This window comes from Piliocolobus tephrosceles, chromosome 7 (assembly GCF_002776525.5).
Source record: "Piliocolobus tephrosceles isolate RC106 chromosome 7, ASM277652v3, whole genome shotgun sequence".
Classification (NCBI taxonomy): domain Eukaryota; kingdom Metazoa; phylum Chordata; class Mammalia; order Primates; family Cercopithecidae; genus Piliocolobus; species Piliocolobus tephrosceles.
This window is the reverse complement of record NC_045440.1, coordinates 1,340,015-1,366,090: the sequence shown is the minus strand read 5'-3', so window position 1 is coordinate 1,366,090 and position 26,076 is coordinate 1,340,015. Positions and strand designations below refer to the sequence as shown.

At 44.4% G+C, this 26,076-nt stretch overlaps 1 protein-coding gene and 1 long non-coding RNA gene across 2 annotated transcripts in view; one reads left to right on the top strand and one right to left on the bottom strand.

Moving 5' to 3' along the window:
- Positions 1-283: 283 nt before the first annotated feature.
- On the bottom strand, positions 284-6,996 carry SOX7 (SRY-box transcription factor 7). The gene is made up of 2 exons (XM_023225289.2): positions 6,624-6,996; positions 284-3,185 (listed from the first exon to the last, which is right to left on the bottom strand). The coding sequence occupies exons 1-2, from the start codon at positions 6,859-6,861 to the stop codon at positions 2,257-2,259; spliced, it is 1,167 nt and encodes a 388-aa protein (XP_023081057.1). The 5' UTR covers positions 6,862-6,996; the 3' UTR covers positions 284-2,256.
- LOC111551378 overlaps positions 5,746-26,076 on the top strand; it is a 40,886-nt gene continuing 20,555 nt past the window's right edge. The window contains exon 1 of the long non-coding RNA XR_002734342.3: positions 5,746-6,094. This is a non-coding gene — a long non-coding RNA (uncharacterized LOC111551378). The remainder of the gene's footprint in view (positions 6,095-26,076) is intronic.

Genomic DNA, 26,076 nt, shown 5'->3' with positions numbered 1-26,076 from the left:
AGTCATCACGAGGAGAAAATTGTTCTACATGTAGGTCATGAGTTGACATTTTCTTTCATCGTCAATAAAAACAGCAGGTTCCAATGTGTAAAATTTGGATTTATCTCTTTAGCATAACTCATAAAATGAAAGAAACCATCCCTACCAGATAACAACTTTTTAAAATAAAAAAGTTGATGTAAAAACATTTACATCAATACCACAAGTAGCACTCGATGTAATATTTATGTCTCGCTTGGAAACCTTTTCTTTTTGCAAAACTATATTTCAAAAGACAGAACAGTCATGGTACAAAAACGTTTATTTAAATTAAATATTTTCAACAAATTAATATTGACACTGTTCCAAAGTATGTGTCGTTCTTTCAAAAAAATGAAACAGTTTAGCTTAATGGCTGTGACACTGTTTTATGAGATTATTCATACGTGCTCTGGACTGCACACCAGTCAATCATATCGTCAACAATTTACTATTTATTACCAAATGGCATATAAAGTAATAGCATAAAGAGTAATCATATCTTATAAGTGATTTTACAATAGGACATCTTGGGAGGACGAAAAGGATTTATCAACAATACAAAACATAAGATAAAAACAATAGGAGATTATATAAAACATATTTCATACAGGAAATAATATGCTAAAATCAAAAAACAACAACAACAACTGTCTTTCAGCACACTGTTACACATGCTCCTTCAAAGGAGGTCTGGAAGAAAGATGAAAATGTTTTGGGGTCAGGTGTCCAGGGCTCAGAAACATTTTTGGAATCACAGTGAGTTTCTGATTTGTGGGAAGTTGCTCTAAAGCACTGGCTGAGGACTTTGCCTGAGGACCTGGCTGGTGAGGAAGACACACTCTGACTGCAGCTGGAGGAAGCATGCTTGGGCGGAGTCAGGGGCTGTCTGAGTTAGCGACTAGTTCAGCAGTGGAGGAAGAGTAGAAAGAAGAGAAGAAGAAATCACAGAAAAGAGAGTAAAGAAACTGGAGACGGCTGGGAAGGAAGCACCTTTCAAATCTACAGAGGGGAAAGTGTGTATCCCGATTTGAGGACAGTGACTTTGCTTGGTTGTAAAGTCCGTTTAGGAACCTGGGCTCTTTGGGTCATCAGAAACAGGGATTTGGCAAGAAGCCGTCATTGCTAATAAAAATATCTGATTTAGACTTTAAGAGCTGCATGAAGTGGGCATGTCTCTCTCACACTCCTTTTATATATTCAGACTGTGCAGATTCTTTTTTTTTTTTTTTTTTGACCTTGAAATGGAGTTTTACTCTTGTTGCCCAGGCTGGAGTGCAATGGTGCAATCTTGGCTCACTGCAACCTCCACCTTCCAGGTTCAAGACATTCTCCTGTCTCAGCCTCCCAAGTAGCTGGGATTACAGGCATGCACCACCACTCCTAGTTAATTTTGTATTTTTCGTAGAGGCAGGGTTTCACCGTGTTGTCCAGGCTGGTCTTGAACTCCTGACCTCAGGTGATCCACACGCCTCGGCCTCCCAAAGTGCTGGGAGTGCAGGCGTGAGCCACCGTGCCCGGCCTAGACTGTGCATATTCTCTTGAAGTGTGTGTATAATAGAGAGAGAGAGAGAGAGAGAGAACTGCCTTAAAATGTATATTTAAAATAAAATAGTTTTAACTCAATCCCATTTTGTGTAATACAGGCAGCCATACTGGTTAATATCTCAAATCAGGTTGACTGTTTTTTCTCAAATTGTGAGTCCCTTTGGAATTTTGTGGTCATTTTGGAAAGGAGTGCAGAACGTGCAGAAAGCCTCGTGGCCCTTGGGCTGTGCACACAAAATTATCACCAGATCGTAGGTTAGTGAGCTCATTAATGAGTCAAATTTCCCATCTTCCTTTAATAACCTTGAGAGAACCCTAAATCAGAAAACTGTGGACCAGAAGGGACCTTGGCTATCAAGTCTGTCCCACCATTAGTTTCGACGACGGCTACAAAGAAAAGAGGTCAGTGCATATTCTACTGGGAGGCAGCAACTCTCAGGGGCTGGAGGAAAACTCACTTGAAGGAATATACTTCAAATGCAGGCTGCAGGGGCTGGAATGTGGGGAAGGGGATGGAGGCGGCACTCGGATAAGCAGAGTCCAGCTTAGGCCAAAGGCTTTGGGGCCACAGTTCAAACCTCCCTGCCCTGAGTGGTGGCAGGAAAGCTAGTGTGGCTGCACGGCTCCCCCGCCACTCAGGACACAGGAAGGAGAGGGTGTGAGGGCTGGCTGGACGCCGCGCCTCCAGCTCTATGACACACTGTAGCTGTTGTAGTATGTGGCCGTGGCATCAGCCAGGACAGAGATGAGGCTGGTCTCTGTGGGACCCGTTGGTGTCACCTGGGAGACGGGGACATGCCCACTGAGGGCCACGGCCCCTGTGGCAGAGTCTGGGTGGCCAGGAGTGTTCAAATACTGGTCGAATTCATTGCGATCCATGTCCCCCAGGAGTTCCACCTGACTCAGTTGATCCAGGGCATCGAAGCCAGGGTGCTCAGGAGGCGGGGAGAGCTGGCCCAGGTGGGCTTGGAGGTTGGAGTGGAGAGGGTGGTAGGTGGCCGGGGAGTAATAGGCAGGAGATGGGGGACAGCCGGGTACAGGGGACATCATGGAGACGCCAGGGGACTGGCCAAGGGCCAAGGAGCCCAGAGAGTGGCTACAGTGGAGGGGGCTGGGGGCGTACTCCGGTGAGTACGGGGGCCCTGGCAGATGGGGGATGCGGCGGGGGTGGCCATGCTCCTCCTGGCAGGGGGAGGAGAAGAAGGTCTGCTCCGGCTCCAGCACGTCCAGGGGAGACATTTCAGGAGGTGTGGGCAGCCCGTACGGGTACGTGTCCACACTGCTTGGGGTGCCGCCGCCGCCACCACCAGCCGGCCCCTCGTGGTAGCAGCCCCGGAGGCTGGGCAGGGCAGTGCCGGGGGAGTACTCACCCCTGTCCTCCTTCTGCCCCAGCGCCCCCCGGCTGCCGCTTCTCTTCTCCGGCAGGGCGTTCTGGTCCCGGGAGAGAGAGCTCAGGAGGAAGCCGGGGTCCACGCGCTTGCACAGCCTCTTGGCCTGCTTCTTTCTGCGCGGCCGGTACTTGTAGTTGGGGTAGTCCTGCATGTGCTGCAGGCGCAGCCGCTCCGCCTCGTCCACGTACGGCCTCTTCTGAGACAGTGTCAGTGCCTTCCACGACTTTCCTGCTCACACAAGGCAGAGGAGGCCATGCTCAGTGTTGTGCCCCTCAGGCATTGTACATGCACACGCGTAAACACACATGGGCGCATGTACACACACACTTCCCTTCCCCCTCTCAGTCACAGAGGACAGGGGCACCTCTTGCACCCTTTTCCCAACCCAGATCCTGCAGACACAGTGAGGCGAAATCAACACCTCTGCTTGCATCCATAAAGCCAGATCGTGCACTGTGCACCCAAAGGGCATCGCCTGTCATGTAAGAGCCACCAGAGCATGCCCTGGCTACAATGCAGGGTCCCCAGTGAAAAAAGCCCACCTGACCATATGTCAGCTATGGGAAGAAAATACCTAATGATCAAGATACTGATTGGGTCTCTTTTTACCCTTCGAGGGTCCATTCTAAACATTTGTGCATTCTCATGAAAATCTCTGCCTTCATTGATTAGTGCAGACTAAAGAGATACTGTCATAGTTACCTATGGCATAAATCTCATAGCCCTTTCTGGGAGGGAACCCAGGCTCTGTCAATAGTTTCACAGATGTCAATAAATCGGAGATTCTCACTTAGGTTAACAAATGCCTAGTCCTTACCTCTGAAGGTCAAATAGGACCCTGCTGGATGACCGAGGCCAGAATGCTAACATCTGCTTGCAATACATGTATGTATGCCCAGATGCATGCGTACACACACATACACATGCAAACCATCACTTCCAGCCAGCCATCTCTTGGGGACCCTTGACGGTGCCAGGGCACCTGCTTAGCCACAGATCTCCATGCAGAAGCCATTCCCTGCATTTCCCTGAGTCTCTATTTTCTTCAATATAAAATAAAGATATTGTGACACTCTACAGCTCCAAACTCTCTTTAAAAATTATTCCATGCTTGCAACCCACTGGTGCTAATATGCTGGCTGCGCTTGACCTTCTATTCACCATTGCTTGTCTGTCTGTTGTTTATCAAGTCCCCGGAGCATCTTCCCTCATCTCTCAGTGTGCACCGCACACCCCTCCTGCAGTGTTTTCTAGGGGTGGAGGGCTTCTTGGGTTGCTTTGCTACCTCCTAAGTTGGGCTCAGGATTCTACAACTTTAACATGTTCTCCCATGACGCTAATGTGTCCTGAAGTTTGAGATGCATTAACCTAGAGGTTAAGGCCTAAGGAAAGGGCATGTGGTCCATTCAGCACATTCTGCACAGGGCCAGGGGCAGAGCCCTGCACACAGCAGCCCTCAGTACCTCTGTCGACTGGTTCCTTGGGCCGGGGCTCAGAGCCAGGGTAGGGCAATGATTAAGGGCATTGTACCGCTTGGATGAAAGTTTATAGAAATTCTGTGGAGCTTTCAACTAACATCATTCGCTGTCACTTAAAAGGGTGACTTGAAAGTGTTAGGAGCTGCAGATTCAGGGCTGATCATCAGTTCCCAGCCTGTGGCTGAGGCTACAAAGCTGTTGCAAGAGACCCAAGATTCAGGTGCAACCCATACCCTGTCCGTGGTCTCAGTATAAAATGTGGCCCTAGCTTCTAAATGTATCTGGATGTTATATGATCAATAAAATACGTGTTCATTTTAAAATGCTACCAAATATCTCCTTCTCTTTATGCATTTTCTCAATCATAATATATTAAAAATACCAGTGTGACTAGGTCACATTTTTAATGTTAAGGTTTGGAAGGTTTATAGTGGAAAAAGTTGAAACTCTCATATCCAGGCTTTTCCTCTCAGGTCAGAAAGGAAAGAGCCAAGAAGGAAATGTCACACAGGTGGAGGGGATCATCCTGCTGCCCCCTGCTAACAGGTGCACGAAGTCCATACTGTGAAAAGCACCAGTGTTGAGGTTTCCCTCACCCAGTGCCAGGAGCTACATGGCTCAGCAGGAAGGAATCCGTGTCTTTTCTGCAGAATGAACTGTAACCTCCTGAAGCTGAAGTGTAGGCCCCGACTGCACCAACTCACAGGAAGCACCTGTCTCCCGTGTCCCTGTGCCTGCCCCTTTCCTGGGAGCAGGCTTCCCCCATTCCGAAGGGCCCTGCTTCTCACCCTTCCCTCCTCCCCAATCCCTGGCCCAGGCCTGCACAGAATTCCTTCTCTATCACGGTCACAGCAGTGGCTTGCTTCCCCACGCCCCCCTTTTAAAATCTAAAGAAAAATATAAACTAATCGGTTAAAGAAAATGTTTTATTACTGTACATATTAATATATTTGTCTTTATGCCAACACTGTGTAAAATAAAAATGTTACTATTTTTGTTGAGGGAAAAGGCCCCAGAAGGCTGCAGACCACTAAGGCGAGTTGGTGAAGCCAGTCATGAGGCTGGGCCCTTTGCAACCAGCACTCCATCAACTGCTTTGCACAGCAGCTAAACTGCAGGAGGGCTCGGCCTGGGACCCGCTCTGCGGGCCTGCGGCTTTGACCAGCAGAAAGAGGGGCGTCAGTCCTAGCTCCAAAGTTCCGCCCCGGGAAAGAGCCCTGAGCTCTGAACTCCGACGAAAAAGAGAAGGGCTCTGTTCTGGGCAGGGTGGGGTTTGGGAAGGGTAGAGACGGCCTCGCGTGCCCACGCGTCCCTTCTTATAGGACCTGTCTCCCGCTGCGTGCACCAAGTGCTTTGAAAGGTTTTCGCTGATTAAAACGAATAAAAACCGCGTCGAAAGGCAAAGAAGTTAGGGGTTAGGCAGGGTCGAAAAGTACTCAGCTCGACACCGGAGGAAAAAGAAACCCCCACAGGAACTCCGGTTGTTCGGATGTGTCCTAACAGCCTCGCTCTGGACCTCTCGGACCTGGTAGGTCCGTGTCCCCAGCCCCTGCGGGGACAGCCCAGGAAAACGCCGGGTTCCAGGACAGCCCAAGCATCCGAATCAAGTTATCTACACCCACGAGGCTGCGAATAGATAAACGAATCGAGTCTATGGGGGTAAGTTTTTTGTTTTGTTTTTCTCTTAATTATTTAGTTAAAGCAAGGATTCGTTCCGCAGGGTCTCTCCTCAGGAGTATTCGTTAATTATAATTCATCTGTGACAGCCTTCCTCTGAGATGGCCCAATTGTAAGGCCCAGGGAATGCTGGCTCTTCCCGCTTCGGTATTCCTAGCAAACGCCGGTTCCACCCAGCCTCGACGTTTCCGTCCCTGCCCTGTCCATGCGCTTCCCAGCGTGGCCGCTGCCCCGTCTCCCGCCCCCTGGGGCGCCGACCTCCGCTCGTGAACCCGCAAAGGAGCCTCCCCTGCCTGCCGCGCTGTTTCACTTCGGACCGCGCCAAGTGCCCGGCTCTGAATCCTGGGCACCGCGAGCACCCACGCTCGCGCAGACGGCCAGCCACGCGGGCACGAAGAGGGCCTCGTGCCGGGTAGTCCCCGGGCTCCGCGCTCGCACCCGCCCTGCCGGGCAGCCCGCCGCCCGCCGTCCGCCGCCCGCCCCCAGCCCGCCCGGCCGCGCGCTCGCTCACCCAGCATCTTGCTGAGCTCGGCGTTGTGCAGGTCCGGGTTCTGCACCGCCAGCCGTTTCCTCTCGTCCTTGGCCCAAACCATGAAGGCGTTCATGGGCCGCCGGATACGGCTCTCGGAGCCCTTGTCCCCCGGGGGCCGAGGGGCGGCGGGCGGCGACTGTCCCTCCGACAGCTCGGCGTCCAGGGCCGGGCACTCGAGCCCCTCGGGCCAAGGGTAGGTTCCCAGCAGCGAGGCCATGGCCGCACGCGGGTCGCCTCGCTGAGCTCGGCGGGGCCGGCGCGGACCTGGCCCTCGCACGGGTCGGGGCGTCCAACGTGGCCCGCAGCCGCGACCCGGCCCCTGATTTATCAGCTTCGGGCGGCCGCGTCCTCCAATGACTCTCCAAGGCGGCGCGGCCCCTCCCTCGGTGTCGGCACAGGTCCCCTCCCCGCGTCCCGGGCCGCCGCCGGGTCCCCGCTCCAACCTGCCGGAGGAGGAGGGAGGAAGGGAGGGAGGCAGGGCCTCCTCCCCGCACCCGCCCCCGGCCCCGGCCCGCCCCTCCGCCACCCGGGGCCCGCCCGGGGATCTGCGCCGCGCTGGCCCGGGCCGCCTCCCGCCCCCTGCCCTGGACCCGCAGGTGCGGCAGAGCCGCAAGGCAGGCGCGGGAGGCCCGCTCCAGCCCCGGCCTGCCCAGGTCAGACTCCACCGCCCCTCCTGCGCGGGGAGCCTCGGAAAACCCAATCCAACCAGGTGTCGCCGAGCCCGCCTGGGCCTGAGAGACACTGACCGTGAGCCCCTCCGATCAGCCGCTCTTAATACCCCGACTGCCATTCCCTTCTAACATGACCGGGTTTCGGCCACCGCAGCCCCAGCCAACTGGGGTCGCCACAGAGGCCAGCCGGAGCCGGGGCTGGGGACTGCACCCCGCCTCGGGTTCTGTGCAGTGTTCCCCCAAGGCCCCGCGACGCCCCCGCAGCCCCTGGCTCTCAGGAGGGCGAGGCCGGCGTTCTGGTTCTCAGCCACCTGGTTGATTTCTCCTCTCCCTCCACCCGCACCCAGTCTCCGGGGCCAGGCCTCTAGCTCCCTCACTTCTGGCTCTTCTCACCCTAAATTTTCTCCTTATCTTTTCTCTTTCCTCCTCGGATTGGCAGTCCGGCTTCTCCGAAAGGAGTGGCTCCTGCCCTCTCGCGTCCCCCCGGGCTGAGCTGCGACCTGCTGACTCCCCCAGTTTCCCTCATCTGCACACCCTGGTGTACACCGACCGTGCGTGCCGGGCCCGCGTGCAGCCTGGGGACTGCGGGCTGGGAGCTCACGGCCGTCTCTCGCCCGCGCTCACCGCAGCTCCCATGTCACCCGGCCACCTGTGTGGAGCGCTGTTCCCGCGCTCTCCTATAAGCGCCGGCACACAGTAGGCGCTCAAGGCCTGCAGAATGAGTGAGCAAATATGGCTCAGACACCTACTGAATGAAAGTCGGCAGGTTTGACCAGATCCTGGAATTCAATATTTACTGAGCGCCCTCCATGTGCCGGGCCCACAGAGGTGATCCTGGAAGGAGGCAGCGTCGTGGGGGTGGGGGTGGGGATGCCGTGGGATCCGGTGTCAGAACCTGTCTTAGTGTTTAGATGACTGAACCCGCGACTCTGGACAAGTCACATCTCTCTGGATCGCCTTTCCTGATTCTAACACGGGACGATGATAAGACTGACCTTCCAGGGCTGTTGTGAAGATTCGGTGAGACAAATGTAGAGAAAGCTCCAACCCTTCCTGTGATGCTTGATGTTAATACAGTTCTAGGCACGAAGCCCGTGAGCCTGAGTCCGAATGTCAATGTCCCCGCGCGCAGCAACCGATGCCTTGCACGCAACATGCAGCGGGCCCCACGGCTAAGACCCGGCAAGTGTAAGGTGAACTGCAGCGTCTCTGTTTTCACGTCCTGTTACCTCTAGAGCCCGGGACCATTTTCATCCGAGAATTAGCTTTCCGAACAAAAGAGATGGCTGGGCTTGCCAGGATTCAGTAGCAGCACCCTAGGCCGGTGCGCCCCAACCGCTGCACTGGTGGGCCGGGAAACTAAGGGCATGGGGCGGGGCGCGCGCTGCGCAGCGCGGGCAGAGAACAGGGTGCCCGCCGCTGGGGCAGCATCCAGGAACCAGAGGTGGAGTGGCGGGGGACCCAGTGGGGGCCGTTTGCAGAGAGTTTGTCCTCCCTCCAGGCGGACTTCCCAACCCTGCAAAGCCCAGGCCGTCTCCAGTGGCCGACCCCTTTCCCGCATGTGCCTCCAGCAAAACCCCTAGGCCAGAGTGCGCCTCGTGGGATCCAGGGCCGCGCCTAGCCAGGAGAAGGGAGCTCTTTGAGAAAGGGGAGAAAGAGGGTCCCACTTTGGGGCTTGAGCTGCGGCGGAAGATCCAGGGAAGGGCTCGTCCCCGACCCTTTCCGACCCCACTGAGCTCCAGAGCGGGGGCGGTGCTCAGCAGGGTCGGAGGCCACCAGGGGACAGCGCCCCCTTCCCGACGACTGGCGTCCCCACTCCCGGCCCCAGCCCGTAGCGCCCTCCCTGCATGGCCCCAGAGCAGAGCGCGCAAGCCGTGGGGCCGCCCCCGGGCACCAGGTTAGGAAGATGCGCCCTCCCCAGGGAACACGGAACGGTCAAGTTAGATCCCAGACACCGACGGCAACAACAGAGAAAACAACAGGGACAGGACCAGAGAATACGTGTTGTGATTGTTGTCTGCACTTGTTTAGTTTCTTGCTTTTCCTCTGCAGAGAGCTTGCAAGCCTGGGCTGTCCAGGAGGTGATCATCAACCTTCCCAGCGCTGACGCGGGCGCCGCCCGGAGCTCGGGAATTGCCAGCACCGCAGGACCCGGGCTCGCTCGCTCCGTTCCTTCATTCCCTTGCGTCCACGCATTTACGCACCTTGGCAAGCGTATGTGAGCGCGCCCTGGTGCAGGCGACGCCAAGGGACGCGGGGTCGTCATAACCTCGCCGCTTCTGTGGTCACTGAGAGCTTCAGTCCTTCCAGAGCTCCGCGCCGACCCTACGCGACCCCAAAGTCTGGAGTTCGGAGGGCTGAGCTAGAGGGGGAGGGAGCCAGCCCTGGCATGCCGACACTTGAGTCGCCAGCGCTGGGTTCGGGGCTGCGGCCAGCTGTGGGTCCAGCTGCTCTTAGGTAGAGGCTAGGCGCGGCCAATCGTCACGGCGCTGACCCTGAAGGACCTGGCGGAGAAAGGTCAAGGCCCAGGGCTAGCGGGTTGGATCTTGCGGGGCTCTGACCCGCGGCGAGACCGGTTAGGGGCTCCTGCAGGGGCAGCCAAGCAGCGGCGGAGAGGCAGGGCCGGGTGTGATGACGCGGGGCACACTGGACAACGCGCGTGCTCCACGCAGCCGGCCTGGCCGCACCACCGGAGCTCACTCCTCCCGCGCGAGTTACCTGAACTACACTCTCTTAAAAGATGTTTTCTTTCTTCCTTCTTTCTTTTCTTTTCCTTCCCTCCCTTCTCCCTCCCTCCCTCCTTTCTCCCCGACCCCCTTCTCTGTCCGTTTAGCTCGGTAGTTCTGTGAACACTGGTTTCCAAAGACACAGGACCTGAAGCCAGAAATCCCCAATTCCGATTTTCTGCAATTCATTTGCCTTGTGATAACTCACTTAACTAATCGCGGCCTCAGTTTCTTCACCGGTAAAATAGGGATAATACAAGGTGGCTGACACAGTGTTTGTAAAAGCTCCTCGTAGAGTTTTCTGAGTTGTGAAATATGAAATCGTGAGTGGGTGAACACTTAAAAAAAAAAAAAAGTCAGGCCTTCACAACTTTCCTCTCCAGGAGCTTTTCTTATTCTATTCCGAACAGAGGAATTTCAGCTGCTCTGGGGTGCAAGGGGAGAGAGAGGGGGAGAAAGAGGGGGAGGAGGAGGGAGAGGAGGAGGGGGAGGGGAATCCAGCCGCAGCACTCCTGGTACCTGCTCCGAACCCGCTGCGAACCCGGAGCTCTGAGCCGGACCAGGCGCGTCCTGGGCCAAGGGCCTGCCTTGGGCGGGGCCACTGCGGATACTCCGGAGGCCCGCGGCAGCGCCCGCAGGCGTTGGGTGCAAGTGTTCTGTGTTTGCTTTTAGTTCCTCACACCAGGCTAGAGGTTGAAGTCATTATCATCACCATCTTCGCTCACGCTGATTTGTCAGTACTTGATTGGCAGTCTTTGCAAAGCAGGTTCCCATTCACCGGCTCATCCCGCCTCCACACAACCCTCCAAGCAGAAGGCTCAGAGTTTTAGGATTGAGCCATTTCCCAGACAAGGCGGGTGAGGCTGCGGCTACCAATGCCAGAGCACAGACCCCAGCACGCGGCTCCTGACCTCCCGCCTGGACTACTAGGTTCCTGTGCGCCCAAGTAGTGCCCCAGCTCGAGGGAACTGCTTCTAACCAGCCGCTGCGACGCCTCCTGGCTTTGCGCTCCCTCTAGCCTGCTCTCTGGAAGTTCCACTGCATCTTCCCTCATCCAAAAAGTGCCTTCAGTTTAAGGCGTGTCCTGAACAAGGTAACGTGAAAAGCAAGGGGCCAAACCCTGCTGGCCATGGCCGAGGTGCGGGCTGGAGAGAGGGGAGACCCGGCCAGGCCTGCCAGCCCCGCCTCCCGCCCGTGCAGGGTCCAGGAGTCTGCAACTCGGGTTTTCTACAAGACGCTGTAGTGGAGTTCCTTTTTCAACCCACGGAAATCTCTCCATAGTCATCTAAGAGAAGCCCATCAAGTTCCTAATTCAGAATAACTGTGATTAAAACAGCAAGGACTGGCCGGGCACGGTGGCTCACGCCTGTAATCCCAGCACTTTGGAAGGCAGAGGAGGGCGGATCACCTGAGGTCAGGAGTCCGGGACCAGCCTGGCCAATACCATGAAACCCTACCTCTACTAAAAATACAAAAATTAGCCAGGCATGGTGGCATATGCATGTAATCCCAGCTACTCGGGAGGCTGGGGTAGAACTGCTTGAACCCGGGAGGAGGAGGTTTCAGTGAGCTGAGATCGCGTCAATGCACTCCAGCCTGGGCAACAAGAGCTAAACTCTCTCTCTCTCTCACACACACACACACACACACACCGAGCAGGGATTTCAGATGTACACCTGCAGCTTCACTGCACTGACTGAAGCAGGCAGAACAAAAGGACACTAGGTCAGTTTCACAGAATCTGAGGTCCAGTAGCTTTTCCACATGAACCTAGGGAAAAAGGAATGTTGTTTTCAGACTAGATTGCTCCTGAATGTGGGTAGTACAGACCCCTTATAACATCAAAAGCTTTTTGTAGTTGCTTAAAATACTAAGATACAGTTTCCCTGGGTCAGGCATTCCTGGTTACTGCAGAGGCCGCCCGGTACACACATGCTTGTGAGCACCCCTAAGCCACCACTTGTCTCTGATGAATCGTGTCTCCAGTGGATAACACCTAAAACCTCCATGGTGGCAAGAACACTGACTTGGAGCCAGAAGCCACAAGGCCAGTCCAACCTGCCACTACTGTCTGTGCACATTTTAGCAAGTCACTTCACTGGTTAACTCACAGGCTCTGGAGCCTCAGTGAGGCCCCGAGAGATGAAGGACTTGCCACGTTTTGTCCACTTGGATAGCACCGAGATAAGCTGATGCTCAGTCTGTGATTTGTGTTTGCTTCTCCCTAGCACTGAGGGACGTGAGTCCCAAGCCAATAACACCCTTTTACTACACTAACTTTCCTCCACTCTACTCTGAACAATTATCAGGTTTCCTTTAAGGGGGCAGGTGTGTCAGATTACTGCATAGAAATGATCTTTATTTAATTGGTCAGAAGCTAGAGTTTCAGACAAAATTTCAATAGAAAAATGGACAAACTACAAGATAAATTAGCAGTTGGTTTGAGGGGATATTTATTCCTTTTTATCCTATTGTCTCTTCTTTCCTAATGTCTAAGATGAAGAAGTGAAACTGATTAGAAACAACCCATAATAATACAACATGGAAAATAAGCCTTTTCTTAGGACATTTGTACACACATCTGACTTCTGGGTAAATAGGATCAGGCTAATGATGAGACAGCCTAGATAGAGATCTCATCACAGAGAATTCTGTCATCAGCCAACAATTCCAGTGTAAGAAGTTGAGGATACTTAATATTTGTTTAGATTATGAGATTGCTTTATTGTGTAGATTTCAAACTACTATGTTCTGTTTGTAAGATAAAATGTGTATTGAAGTATAGCATCTCTACAGAGAAGTGCATGGAATTTTCACCAAGTGAACACACCGCATATGCAGCACTCAGATCAAGTAACAGGTGTTGTGAGCCCTGACATTTTTAAGGCTCCCTACCACTAAGTTGTGAGCTCCCTTAGAGCAGGGACTGAGTACCATTCTGGTTTAAAATATAGTACATTAACAGATAATTTGAGTATGGCTTGTGTCTGCTTCACTGTGTCTGAGTCTGGAAAGACGTGAACAACTAGAAGTCACCTGAATGGCCAGAAGCTAGAATTATCTGGAGGCTCCTTCACCCACAAGTCTTGCACCAGAGGAGGGGTGACTCAAAGATTGGGCTAAGTTGTGACTATTGACTGGCATGTCTACACATGGCTTCTCCATATGTTTTTGGCTTCCTTTTTAGCACAGTGGCCTCAGAGTAAATCTTACACTTGGCACTCCAAGAATGAGTGTTCCCATAAACAAGCCAAAGGCTATATGGCCTTCTAAGACTCAGGCTCAGAAGTCACATTACATCACCTCTAACCGATATTTGTTGGTCAAAGCAGTCACAAGTATGTCTAGATTTAACCACAGGAAATATAGACCTCCACCTCTCAAAGTGGGGAGTGTCACAGAATTGTGGCTGTGTTTTAAAACCATGAGGTATGTGTATGTGTGGAGATGGTGGAAATGAGAATACCAGAGGTTTATAACAGACAAAGTAGCTAACTTTGTAACTCACAACACTCTTTCCCACCCCAAGGCCCATGTCAGGGCAAAGAAGTGCACCTTCTTTTTCCACACACTTAAACGAAGCCTTACACAATGCCATTCTTTCAAAAGGTTTTTCAGAGTTCCTCAAAAGAAACTAATAGAAATCAGACTATAGTAATTTCATTTTTGAGACAGAGAATGCTGAAGCACAAGATGTGCTTAGAAATATAAAGCAAGTTAAAGGATAGGCTGGAGCTGGGCATTGAAGTTGTATTTGAAAAAAAGCCTAATGAGTTATGGTTCTATATTTGGAATTCGAATTTTTAGAGTTTGATCAGAGGGAGTTGTCAAGGATATTTTGAAAAGAATTTCAGTGCAGGTAGAGAAAATGAGTTCTAAACCCTTCCTCAACTAGCTTCTTAATAGCCGCCATGCCCTACGTTTCTGACACTGGATCTAGTTCATATATTATGTGGAGCAGTACTAATCACAGTCATGCTTAACTGTGTAAATAGACTTTTTAAGGTGCTCTTACACATACCATCTCACTTCATTTTCAAACACCTTATAAGGTAAGCTGGGAAGGTATTCGATCATCGCTCTAATTTTGTAGAGGAGAAACTGAGGCTCATAGAAATAAAATGACAGGTGGCAAGTGACAGACCTGGCAAAATGACTCCTCATTCAAGGCTCTCTCCAAAATATCATTCATTGCTTAATTCTCCATGGGATTTAGGACTTGACTGAAATGAGGTTGGGTCCAAACAAACAATATCACATATAAGAAAGTAAGTTTTAAATTATAAAAACTTCCACTTCTGCTTATGCTGGAGTAACAGGGATCAGATTAACCCCCCACCTTAAACAAATACAAAACTAAACAATATCTGAGTTTTCAGATATTGCACAACAGACAGTGCACATAGTAATTCTGGAAAAGAGAAACAAATGAGGTGAACCCAATACGTGCCCCTGATCATTGTTTGGAGAAGGTCTCCAGGCCATGATGCAGGGAAGGGGAACTAAAACAGAAACCAGGGTGATGCTGAGTTGAAGAGTCAGAGTTCTGAGCTGAGAGAGGATGAAGCAGAGAAGAGTTTACACAGACAGGGCTTCAGACATCTGAAGACAGGTTTCCTGGAATTTTTGCCTGACAATGATCTGCATGTGTATGTGAAAAAAATCCTAAGGCCATGGAAAGAACTACTGGAAAAAAATTAGGTGGAATAATCTCCTGAGCTCATACCAGGACAGAAAGTTTCTGTTCCCACAAGATAGGGTAGAAAGACCTCCTACTACATGGGACATCAGGTAGTATCCTCAGAAGACTACTGTCTGATGGAAAAAGAAACAGGAAAATAGAATCCACAACCAGAATGAAAATCAGTCAATAAAAATGGCACCAGAAATGACAAAGATGGTGGAATTGGCAGATATGGATGTTTAAAAAGTTATTTTAAATATACTCCTTGTGTTCAAGAAGGTAGAGGAAAACAAGATCACAGTTCTTGAAAACAAGATGTAAAAGATCTAAAAAAAAAAAAAAAAAAAAAAAAAGCCAAATCAAAATTTGAAAGGTAGAATATTTGAGATACAAAATACCCTATAGAGGATTATCAGTAGATTGTAGATTAGACATTGTAAAAGAAAATATTAGTAAACAAGAAACATGCCAATATAAATGATTCCAAATGAAAAACAGAAAAAAGACTGAAAATTAACACAGAAGTAACAACTTGTGAGACCATATTAAGTGGCCTAACATAAAAGTAATTAGGCTCAGAAGAAAAGGGAGAGATTAGAAAAACGTATCTGGGAAAATAATGTTTTTTAAATTTAATGGAAACTATAAATTCACAGATTCAAAAAGCCCAACAATCCCCCCCACCCAAAAAAAAAAAAAAAAAAAAAAAAAAGAAAAGAAAACTAAAGGAAACCATACTAAGGCACATCATAATGAAATTGCTGAAAATCTTGAAAGCAACTAGAGGGAAAAGGACACATTACACACAGAACAAAAAAAAAAAAAAAAAACTAAAGCAGACTTTGTGCTTGAAACTATGCAATCCAGAAGACGATGGAATAACATTTTTTAAAGTACTGAAGGAAAATATTTTTAAAACCACTCAACCTAGAATTCTATATCTAGCAAAATTATTTTCTAAAATAAAAGCCAAATAGGACTTTTCAAACACACAAAAGCTGAGTGAATTCATCAGGAGACCAACATCATGAAAAATGTTGAAGGAAGTCCTTGAGGCAAAGGATAGTGACATAGATGGAAATTTGGATGCACACAAGGGAATTGGTGAACATAAAATACTTTTCTTCTATTTTTAAAATCTGTTAAAAATATAATTGTTAAAGTAAAAATAATATATTATTGAATTTATAGCATATGTAGAAGTAAAATTTTATGACAATAATAGCAAAAAGATCAGGAGGAGGGAAATGAAAATATATTTTTGTTAGGTTCTTGTAAATATATGTGAAGTGGTATAACATTATTTGATGACAGACTGACCATTTAAGATGTAACATTAACATGTAAGACCATTTACTGTAAACATTAGAGCAACCACTTTTTAAAAAGAGCTAATATGCCATCAAGGTATATACAACGGAATAATAAACTTCTCAATTAACCAAATCTATCCAAGACAGAAAAAGATGAAAAGGAAGCAAAGAATAGATGAGACAAATAAAAAACAAATAGTAAGATGTTGGATTAAAACACAACCACAATTATGATCACACTAAATGTTTATGGCCTAAATATTACATTTACAAGCGGGGATTGTCAGATTAGATTTTAAGAAAAAGCACGATAGAACTATATGGTTATAGGATGGTTTAAAGAAATCCACTTTAAACACAAGACACAGATTAGCTAAAGGTAAAAGGATGAGATTATTTTATACCCAGTCCAGCATGTAAGGAGATTGGAAATCATTAATCCCATCCTAACAACAAGAGAAAAAGCTGAACAAACTGAAAATTGACAACTCTTCTTGGCTCCACCAAATAATTCAGGTCATAAAGCAAGCCACTGTCCTATGTTTGAAGAGACAAAAAGGTGGATACACAGATCACAACTTACCAAAGCAGAAACCCATGAGCAGAAACCTACACAGGAGTCAGTACCAGGTTCCTCTTATGTAGTACATCATGTTTGGGTTTTGACAGAAAATGACAAGGCATATTAAATGGCTCACAGCACTGTTTAGAGAAACAGAGAATGAGAATCAAACTCAGATATGGCAGGGATGTTGGAATTATTAGACTGGAAATTCAAAATAACTATGATTAACAAGCTAAGAGTTCTAATGGAAAGGTAGACAACATGCAATAAAATATTGGTAATGCAAGTAGAGAGACGAGAATTCTAAGAAAGGATCCAAAAGATATGCTAGAAATAAAAAGCACTGTAACAGAAATGAAGAATGCCATTGATGGGCTTAGTAGTACACTAAGACATGTGTACACTAAGACATGTGTACACTAAGTAGTACACTAAGACATGTGTACACTAAGACATGTGTACTAGACATGGCTGAAAAAGAATCAATGATCTTGAAAATACGCCAGTAGAAACTTTCCAACCTGAAAAACACAGAAGACTGAGGGAAAAAAGTGGAACATAATATCCACCGACTGTGAGTCAATTACATAGAACATACACACAATGGGAATACCAGAAGGAGACCAAAGAGCAAAAGGAACAGAAGAAATATTTGAAGCAATAATGATAGAGAACTTCCCAAACCACATATTCAGGAGAGTCAGAAAACACCAAGTAGCATAAATGCCAAAAATGACACATAGGCATATCGTATCCAAGTCACAGAAAATAAAGACAAAGAAAAACATCTGGAAAGGAGCGGAGGAAAAGATCATCTTCCCAAAAGAAGGACAAGGATAATAATTACATTGGATCTCTTCAAAAGCCAGACAAGCAAGAAGAGAGTGGAGCAAAATCATTTAAGTGTCCAAAGAAAACCCCACCAACCTAGAATTCTGTATCTAGCAAAATTATCCTTTAAAAGTAGAGGATAAAAATTTTCTCAGATCAATAAAAAATTAAGGGAATTTGTCGTTAGTAGATATGCCGTGCAAGAAATGTTAAAAGAAGTTCTTCAAAGTGAAGGAAAATTATACAGGTTAGAAACTCAGATCTGCATGAATAAAGACAATTAAAGAAGGAATAAGTGAAGGCAAAATTAAAACATATTTCTTCTTCTTCTTCTTTTTTTTTTTTTTTTCCTTGAGACAGGGTCTCACTCTGTCACCAGTCTGGAGTGCGGTGGTGCATTCATGACTTACTGCAGCCTCAATCTCTTGGGCTCAAGTGATCTTCCTACCTGAGCTGCCCAAGTAGCTGGAGCCACAGATATTACACCTGGTTAATTTTTTTATTTTTTGCAAAGACAGGGTCTCACTATGTTGCCCAGGCTGGTCTTAAATTGCTAGGCTCAAGTGATCCTCCCATCTCAGCCTCCCAATGTGCTGGGATAATAGGCAAGAGCCACCACACCTGGCCAACAGGTAATCAGTTCGTTCAAAGTAATTAAAATAACGATGTATGCAGTGATTATTATAGCTTGTGGACAAGTGAAATCAATGACAGCAATGAGGGAGAAGTCAGAAATACTTTATTATAAAGTACTTAAACTATCTGTGAAGCAGTATAGTGTTACTTGAAGGTAGACTTGAATTAATTGTAAAATGTATATTGCAAACTCTAGGGCAACCACTAAGAAAGTAAAAAAAAAAAAAAAAGAAAAAGAAGAAAGAAAAAAGATAATTAAAGGATGGAGGAAAAATGAAATCTAAAAAACCCTCAATTAAAACCCCAAAAGGCATAAAAAAAGTGAAAGACAAAAATAGAAACAAAGAATAGGGGCAATAAATGGAAAACAGTAACAAATATAGCACATATTAATTCACCTATATCAATAATCATGTTAAGTGTCAATGTTCCGAATACACTGTATTAGGCCATTTTCACATTGCTGTAAAGAAATACCTGAGACTGGGTAATTAATAAGAAAAGAAGTTCAATTGGTTCATGGTTCTGCAAGTTGTACAGAATGCATAGCAGTATCAGCTTCTGGTGATGCCTCAAAAAGCTTCCAATCACGGTGAAAGGCAAAGTGGGTGTAGGTACATTGCGTGGCAAAAGCAGGAGCAAGAGAGAAAGAGAAGGAGGGGAGGTGCCACGTACTTTTAAACAACCAGGTCTCAGGAGACTTCACTCACTATCATGAGGACAGCACCAAGTGGATGGTGCTAAATCATTCATGAGAAATCTACCTCCATGATCCAATCACCTTCCAGCAGGCACCACCTCCAACATTAGGGATTACATGTCCCAACATTAGGGATTACATGTCAAAGTGAGATTTGGGTGGGTATAAATATCCAAACCATATAATACACCAACTGGAAGACAGAGACTGTAAGAGACTTAACACAAAACAAAACAAGACCTAACTATAACTTGTCTACAAAAAAAAACCCTACTTTAAATAGATACACACAGAGTAAAAAGAGAAAGATATACTATGCTAACACTAAGCAAAAGAAATCTAGAGTAGTTATATTAATTTCAGATGGACTTCAGAGCAAGGAAAATTACCAGTGATAAAGACAAGCATTACATAATAATAAATGGGTCATTTCTCCAAATAGACATAACAATCCTTAATGTATATGTACCTAACAATAAAGTATCAAAATACATGCAGTAAACTAATAGATGTCCAGTAGAAATAGATGAATCCAGGATTATTGTTGAAGACTTCATGATTCTCTTTCAGTAGTTGACAGACTCAGCAGGCAGAAAATCAGTAAGGACATAGCTGAACTCAATAGCACCTCCAATCAACTAGCTATAGTTGGCATCTATATATTACTTCACCTAAAAACAGAAGAATACACATTTTTCTCAAGTTCACATGGAACATTCACCAAGACAGACTACATTCTGGGCCCTAAAATACACTTAAACAAATTTAGAAGAAGAGAAGCCATGCAATGTATGCTCTCAGACTACAATGGAGTTAAACTAGAAACCAATAACAGAAAGATAGCTGGAAAATCCCCAAACACTTGGATATTAAACAACATGCTTCTAAATAACACATGCATCAAATAAATAAATCTCAAGAAAAATTTAAAAATACTTTGTACTAAACAAAAATGAAAATGTAACTTATCAAGGTTCATGGAAAGTAGAGAAAACAGTACCTAGAGGGAAATTTATAACATTAAATGCATACTTTAGAAAAGAAGATATAACTAAAGTCAATAGTGTAAGCCTACACCATAGGAAATGAGAAAAGGAGGAGTGAATTAAACTTAAAGTAAGCAAAATAAAATAAAATAATAAAAACTAGAGCATAAATCAATAAAATTAAACACAAAATATCAATAGAAAAAAATCATCAAAACCAAAAGCTGGTTCTTTGAAAAGATCAATAAAATTGCTAAATTTCTATCCAGGCTAACTAAGAAAGAGGAAGAGAAGAAACAAATTGCTAATATCAGAAATAAAGGAAGGAATAGCTATTGACTCCATAGACATTAAAATAAAAAAAATTATAAACAACTCTATGCCCCCAAATTTGATAACCTAGATAAACTAAACCAATAGATACAGAGAAAGCATTTGACAAAATCCAGTACCCATTCATGATAACAAATCTCAGGAAACAAGAAACAGAGAAGAACACTCACAATTTGACAAAGAACATCTACACAAACGATACAGCTAACATTACACTTAATGGCAAAAATCTAGATGCCTTCTTGTTAATATCAGAATAAAGCAAGGGTAATCCTTTTCACTACTATTTTCAACATTGTGTTAGAAGATGGCTAATGCAACAAAATGAGAAAATAAAATAAAAGGTATACAGATTGAGAAGTAAAAGATAAAATTGTCTTTGTTCATACATGACATGATTGCCTATGTAGAAAATCCCAAAAAATCGACAAAAAAGCCTCCTGGAACTCACAAGCAATTATAGCAAGATTGCAAGATACAAGATTAATATACAAACTTCCATTGTATTCCCGTATGCAGCAATAAACAATTTGCATTTCATATTAAAAACACAACATTATTTACATCAGCACCAAAAACCCGCCGTAATACTTAATTATAAATCTAACAAAATGAACTATATAAGATTTATATGAGGAAACATACAACATTGCAATGAAAGAAATCAAAGAAGAACTAAACAAATGGAGAGCTATTCTCATTTCATGGATAGGAAGATAATATTATTAAGATGTCAGTTTCTTCCAACTTGTTTTTTAGATTCACTGCAATCTCAATCAAAATCTTAGTAAGTTATTTTGTGGATATTCACAAACTAATTCTAAAGTTTATTTGAAGAGGCAAGAGATCTAGAATAGCCAACAAAATACTGAAGAAGAACAAAGTGAAGACCTGATGCTACCCAACTTCAAGACTTACTAACCTTATAGCTATATAGTAACCAGGACAGTGTGGTATTGGTGAAAGAATAGACACATGTATCAATGGAATGGAATAGGGAACCCAGAAACAGACCCATGGAAATAAAGTCAACTGATCTTTGACAAAGAAGCAAAGACAATTTAATGGAGAAAGAAGAGATTTTTCAATAATTCTAAAACAGGTGAACCTCCTCGTGCAAAACAAACAAACAAAGAAAAAATGAATCCAGACACAGACACTTACACCCTTCAAATAAACTTCTGGGGGACACATTTAAACCATAGCACCAGTTTTCTCAACATTTGTTGAAAAGACTGTCCTTTCTCCACAGAACCATCTTGGCACCCTTGTTGAAAATCATTTGACCATAAATGTAAGGATTTCGTTATGGACTCTTCCTATTCCATTGGGCTCTATGTCTCTCTTCAAGCCATCTCCACATTATTTTGATCACCATAACTTGAGTAAATTCTGAAAAGAATGTGTAAGACCTCTAATTTTGTTCTTCTTTTTCAAGATTGTTTTAGCTATTCAAGGACTGTTGACATCCCATAAAATTTTCAGGATGGATTTTTCTATCTCCATAAAAAAATTGACATTGGGATTTTGATAGGGACTGCATTGAATCTGTAGATTGCTTTGGGTAGTAGTGACGACTTAACAATATATTATCTTCCAGGCCATGAAGGGATGGATGTCTTTCCATGTATTTGTGTGTTTAATTTTTTCCAGTAACATTTTGTAGTTTCCATTGTGCAAGTCTTTCATCTACATGGTTAAGTTTATTCCTAAGTATTTTACCTCTTTGATATTACTGTAAAGGGAAATTTTTAAAATTTCCTCTCCAGGTTGTTGCTTGTTAGTAAATAGAAATGCAACTGATTTTTGCATGTCGATTTTGTGTCCTACAACTTTGCTGAATTCTTAGTTGCAGAAGATTTCTTATTGTGTCTGTGTGTTTAATCTTTAGGGGTTTCTACCCTGTAAGATCATGTCACCTGTGAATAGAGATAGCTTTATGTCTTACTTTCCTATTTGAATGCCTCTTATTCTCCCAATTCTTGCCTGATTGCTTTGGGTACAACTAATAGTACTATGTGGAATAGAAGAAGTGAGAGTGGCCATTCTTGTTTTGCTCCTGATTTTAGAGAAAAAGCTTTTAGTCTCTTACCACTGAGTATGATGTTGGCTCTGGGGCTTATACAAATATTTGGCTTTTAGTATATTAAGGTTTTATTCCTCTTATTCCTAGTTTGAGGTAGTTTCCTTCCATTCCTAGTTAATTGTTTTTAAATCAAGAATGTTGATTTTTATCAGGTGCTTTTTCTGCATCAACTGAGATGATTATATTTTTCTCCTTAATTCTTTTAATGTGTAAATTACCTTGATTTTTACATGTTGAACATTCTTTGTATTTCAGGAATAAATCATACTTGATCATGGTGTAGAATCCTTTTAATAGCCTGTTGAATTCAGTCCGCTAGTATTTTATTTTATTTTTTTAGAGATGAGGTCTCACTACGTTGCCCAAGCTAGAGTACAGTGGCTATTCACAGGTGCGATCATAGCACACTACAGTCTCAAATTCCTAGACTCGAGGGATCCTCCCATCTCAGCCTCTCAAGTAGTTTCGGACTACATACATGTGCCATCATACCCAGTTAGTATTTTAATTCTGGTGAATTTTGTTTGCCAGTTGAGCATTTTAAAATCTATATTCAAAAGGGATGCTATTGTGTAGTTTTTTGTGTTCTAATCTGGCGTGGGTATCAAGCAACGCCAAACTCATAGAATGAATTTGGAAGCATTTCCCCCTTTTCAATCTTCAGAGCAGTTTGAGAAGAATTGGCGTTAATTCTTCTTTAAACACCTTGCAGAATTCATCTGTGAAGCCATCTGATCCCAGGCTTTGTTGGGAGGTGTTTGGTTTCGAAATCAATCTCCTTACTAGTTGTAGCTCTATTCAAATTTCCTATTTCTTCATATTCAGTATAGGTAGGCTGGGTATTTCTAGGAATTGGACCTTTTCATCTTGGTTATTCATTTTGTTGCCATACATTTGTTCATAGTATTCTCTTATAAACATTTTTCATTTCAGTAAAATTGGTGGAATATCCCTGCTTTCATTTCTGATTTGCGTTTTCTCTCTTTTTCCTTAGTCAATCTACCTAAAGGTTTGTCAATTTTATTGATCTTTTCTAAGAACCAACACTTGGTTTTGTTGATTTTACCTATCGTTTTTCTATCCTCTATTTTATTTGTATCTGTTCTAATCTTTTTTATTTTCTTCTTTCTTCTCATTTTGGGTTTTGTTTGCTCTCCTTTTTCTAGATCTATAAGGTGTAGAATTAGGTTGCTGACCTGAGACCTTTCTTCTTTTTTAGTGTAAGCTTTTACATCATAAATTTCCCTCTTAATACTGTTTTTACTGTGTAAGTTTTTGTTGCTGTATTTTCATCTTTATTTATCTTAAGATCTTTCATAGTTTCCCTTGTGATTCCTTCTTTGTCCCATTAGTCATTTAAGAATGTGTTAATTTCCCCGAATTTGTGAATTTTTCAGTTTTCCTTCTGCAGTTATTGCCTAGTTTCACTACATTGTGTTCAGAAAAAATACTTCGTATAATTTCAATCTTTGAAAATTCATTAAGGCTTGTTATGTGGCTTAAAATACGGTTTTTTTACTGGAGAATGTTCCATATATACTTGAGGAAAATCTGCTGCTGCTGCTGTTGGATGGAGTGATCTGTATATGTCTTTCATGTCTAATTGGTTTATACTGTTGTTCAAGTCATCTGTTTCCTTATTGATCTTCTGTCTGGTTATTCCATATATTATTGAAAGTGGGTACTGAATTCTCCTGCTATTATTATAGGGCTATTTCTCCATTCAGTTTGGTCAATGTTTGCTTCATATATATTTGTACACAAACGTTAGAACTTCCTATGTTCTAACTGACAATAATCTAAGAACATAATTTAAAAACATAATTTAACTTTTATGTTCTTGCTATCTTCTTAGTGAACTGACCCTTTTATTATTTAATGTCCTTATTTGTCTCATGTAACAGTGTCTTAAGGCCTATTGTATTTAAAATTATAGCCAACTTTTCCCCTCATTTGGCTATTTGCATGGAATATCATTTTCCATCCTTTTACTTTCAGTCTCTGTCATGAGATCTAAAGTGTGCCTCTTGAGGACAGCATACAGTTGGATTCTATTTTTTAAAAATCCATTCTGCCATTCTATATCTTTTGATTAGATAATTTATTCCATTTATATTTAAAGCAATTTCTGATAGGAAAGCACTACTTTTGCCATTTTGTTGTTTTCTGTATGTCTTACAGCTTTCTTGCCCCTCACTTTTTTCATTACTGCTTTACTTTGTGTTTAGTTGACTTTTTGTAGTGGCACATTTTTATTCTCTTCTCATTTTCTTTTTGTATATACAGAGTCTCACTCTGCCCAGACTACAGTGCAGTGGTGCAGTCATGTCTCACTGCAGCCTTGACCTCCTGGGCTCAAGCAATCCTCCCACTTCAGCCTCCAAGTTGTTGGGACTACAGGCATGCACCACTATGCATGGCTAATTTTTTTTCCACAGACTGATCTTGGATTCTGGGGTCAAGCAATCCTACTGCTTCAGCCTCCCTAAGTGTTGGAATTATAGAAATGAACTACTGCACCTAGCTTATTTTCTTTGTGGTTACTGTGGACATTAAATATAATATTTAGAGTTATGGCACCTTAAATTGATACCAACTTGACTTCAGTAACATTAAAAAACTCTACTCCTTTATAGACCCTCCCTCCACTCCCTGCTTTGTGTTGCTGGTGTCACAGGTTACATCCGCATGTACTTTATATCTTTTTTTTTTTTTTTTTTTTTTTTGAGACGGAGTCTCACTCTGTCACCCAGGCTGGAGTGCAGTGGCATGATCTTGGCCTACTGTAACTTGCACCTCCTGGGTTCAAGCAATTTTCCTGTCTCAGCTTCCTGAGTAGCTGGGACTACAGGTGCACAACACCATGCTCGGCTAATTTCTGTATTTTTAGTAGAGACGGGGTTTCACCATATTGGTCAGGCTGGTCTCAAACTCCTGACCTCAGGTGATCCACCTGCCTCGGCCTCCCAAAGTGCTGGGATTACAGGTGTGAGCCACTGCAGTTGGTCTATATCTATTACTATAGATTTGTATTTATTTTAATAAATTTGCCTTACAAATCCTGCAGAAAATAAAAAGAATTACAAACCAAAATTAAAATAATTTAAACTTTTTATATTTTTCCATGTATTACCTTTATACTTTGTTTCATATGCCTTCAAGTTGCTGTCTAGCATCCTTATATTTCAACTTGTAGGACTCCCTTTAGTGTTTATTGTAGGGCAGGTCTAGTGGTAATAAACTCCCTCAGTTTTTGTTTATCAAGAAATGTCTTAATTTCACCCTCATTTTTGAAGGACAGTTTTGCCAGAGATTAAATTCTTAGTTGATAAGTTCCCCTCATCACTTCATGACTTAAAATATATAATCCCACTGCTTTTTGGCTTGTAAGGTTTTTTTTGCTAAGAAATCCACGGGTAGTCTTATTGAGGATCCCTTGTACATTGTAAGTTATTACTGTCTTGCTGCTTTCAAAATTTGTTGACTTTTAACAGTTTGATTATAATGTATCTTGGTGTGGGTCTCTTTGGGTTTATCCTACTTGAAAATCTTTGAGCTTCTTGGATTTGTATCTCCATGTATTACTTTAAAATTGGGAAGTTTTCAGCCATTATTTCTTCAAGTAACCTATCCCCTTCTCTGTTCTCCATTTTCAATTCCTGTAATGTGTATATTGGTCTACTTGTTCAGGTCCCGTAAGTCCCTGAGGCTCATTTTTTGATTTTTTATCATCTTTTTTTTTTCCTTTTTGTTCTCAGACTTGGTAATTTCAAATGACTGGTGTTCAAATTCAATGTTTGCTTTTTTTTCCCTCTGTTCTAGGCTACAGTTAAGCCTCTGGTGAATTTTTAAATTCCCTTAAGTATTTTTCAGCTCCTGAATTTGTTTAGTTCTTTTTTAA

Excerpts from the sequence above, each read along its gene's own strand:
- SOX7 (XM_023225289.2), bottom strand. The coding sequence starts at position 6,861 with ATGGCCTCGCTGCTGGGAACCTACCCTTGGCCCGAGGGGCTCGAGTGC. Across the intron at positions 3,186-6,623 it reads CGAGCTCAGCAAGATGCTGG|GAAAGTCGTGGAAGGCACTG; the intron begins GTGAGCGAGCGC and ends TTGTGTGAGCAG.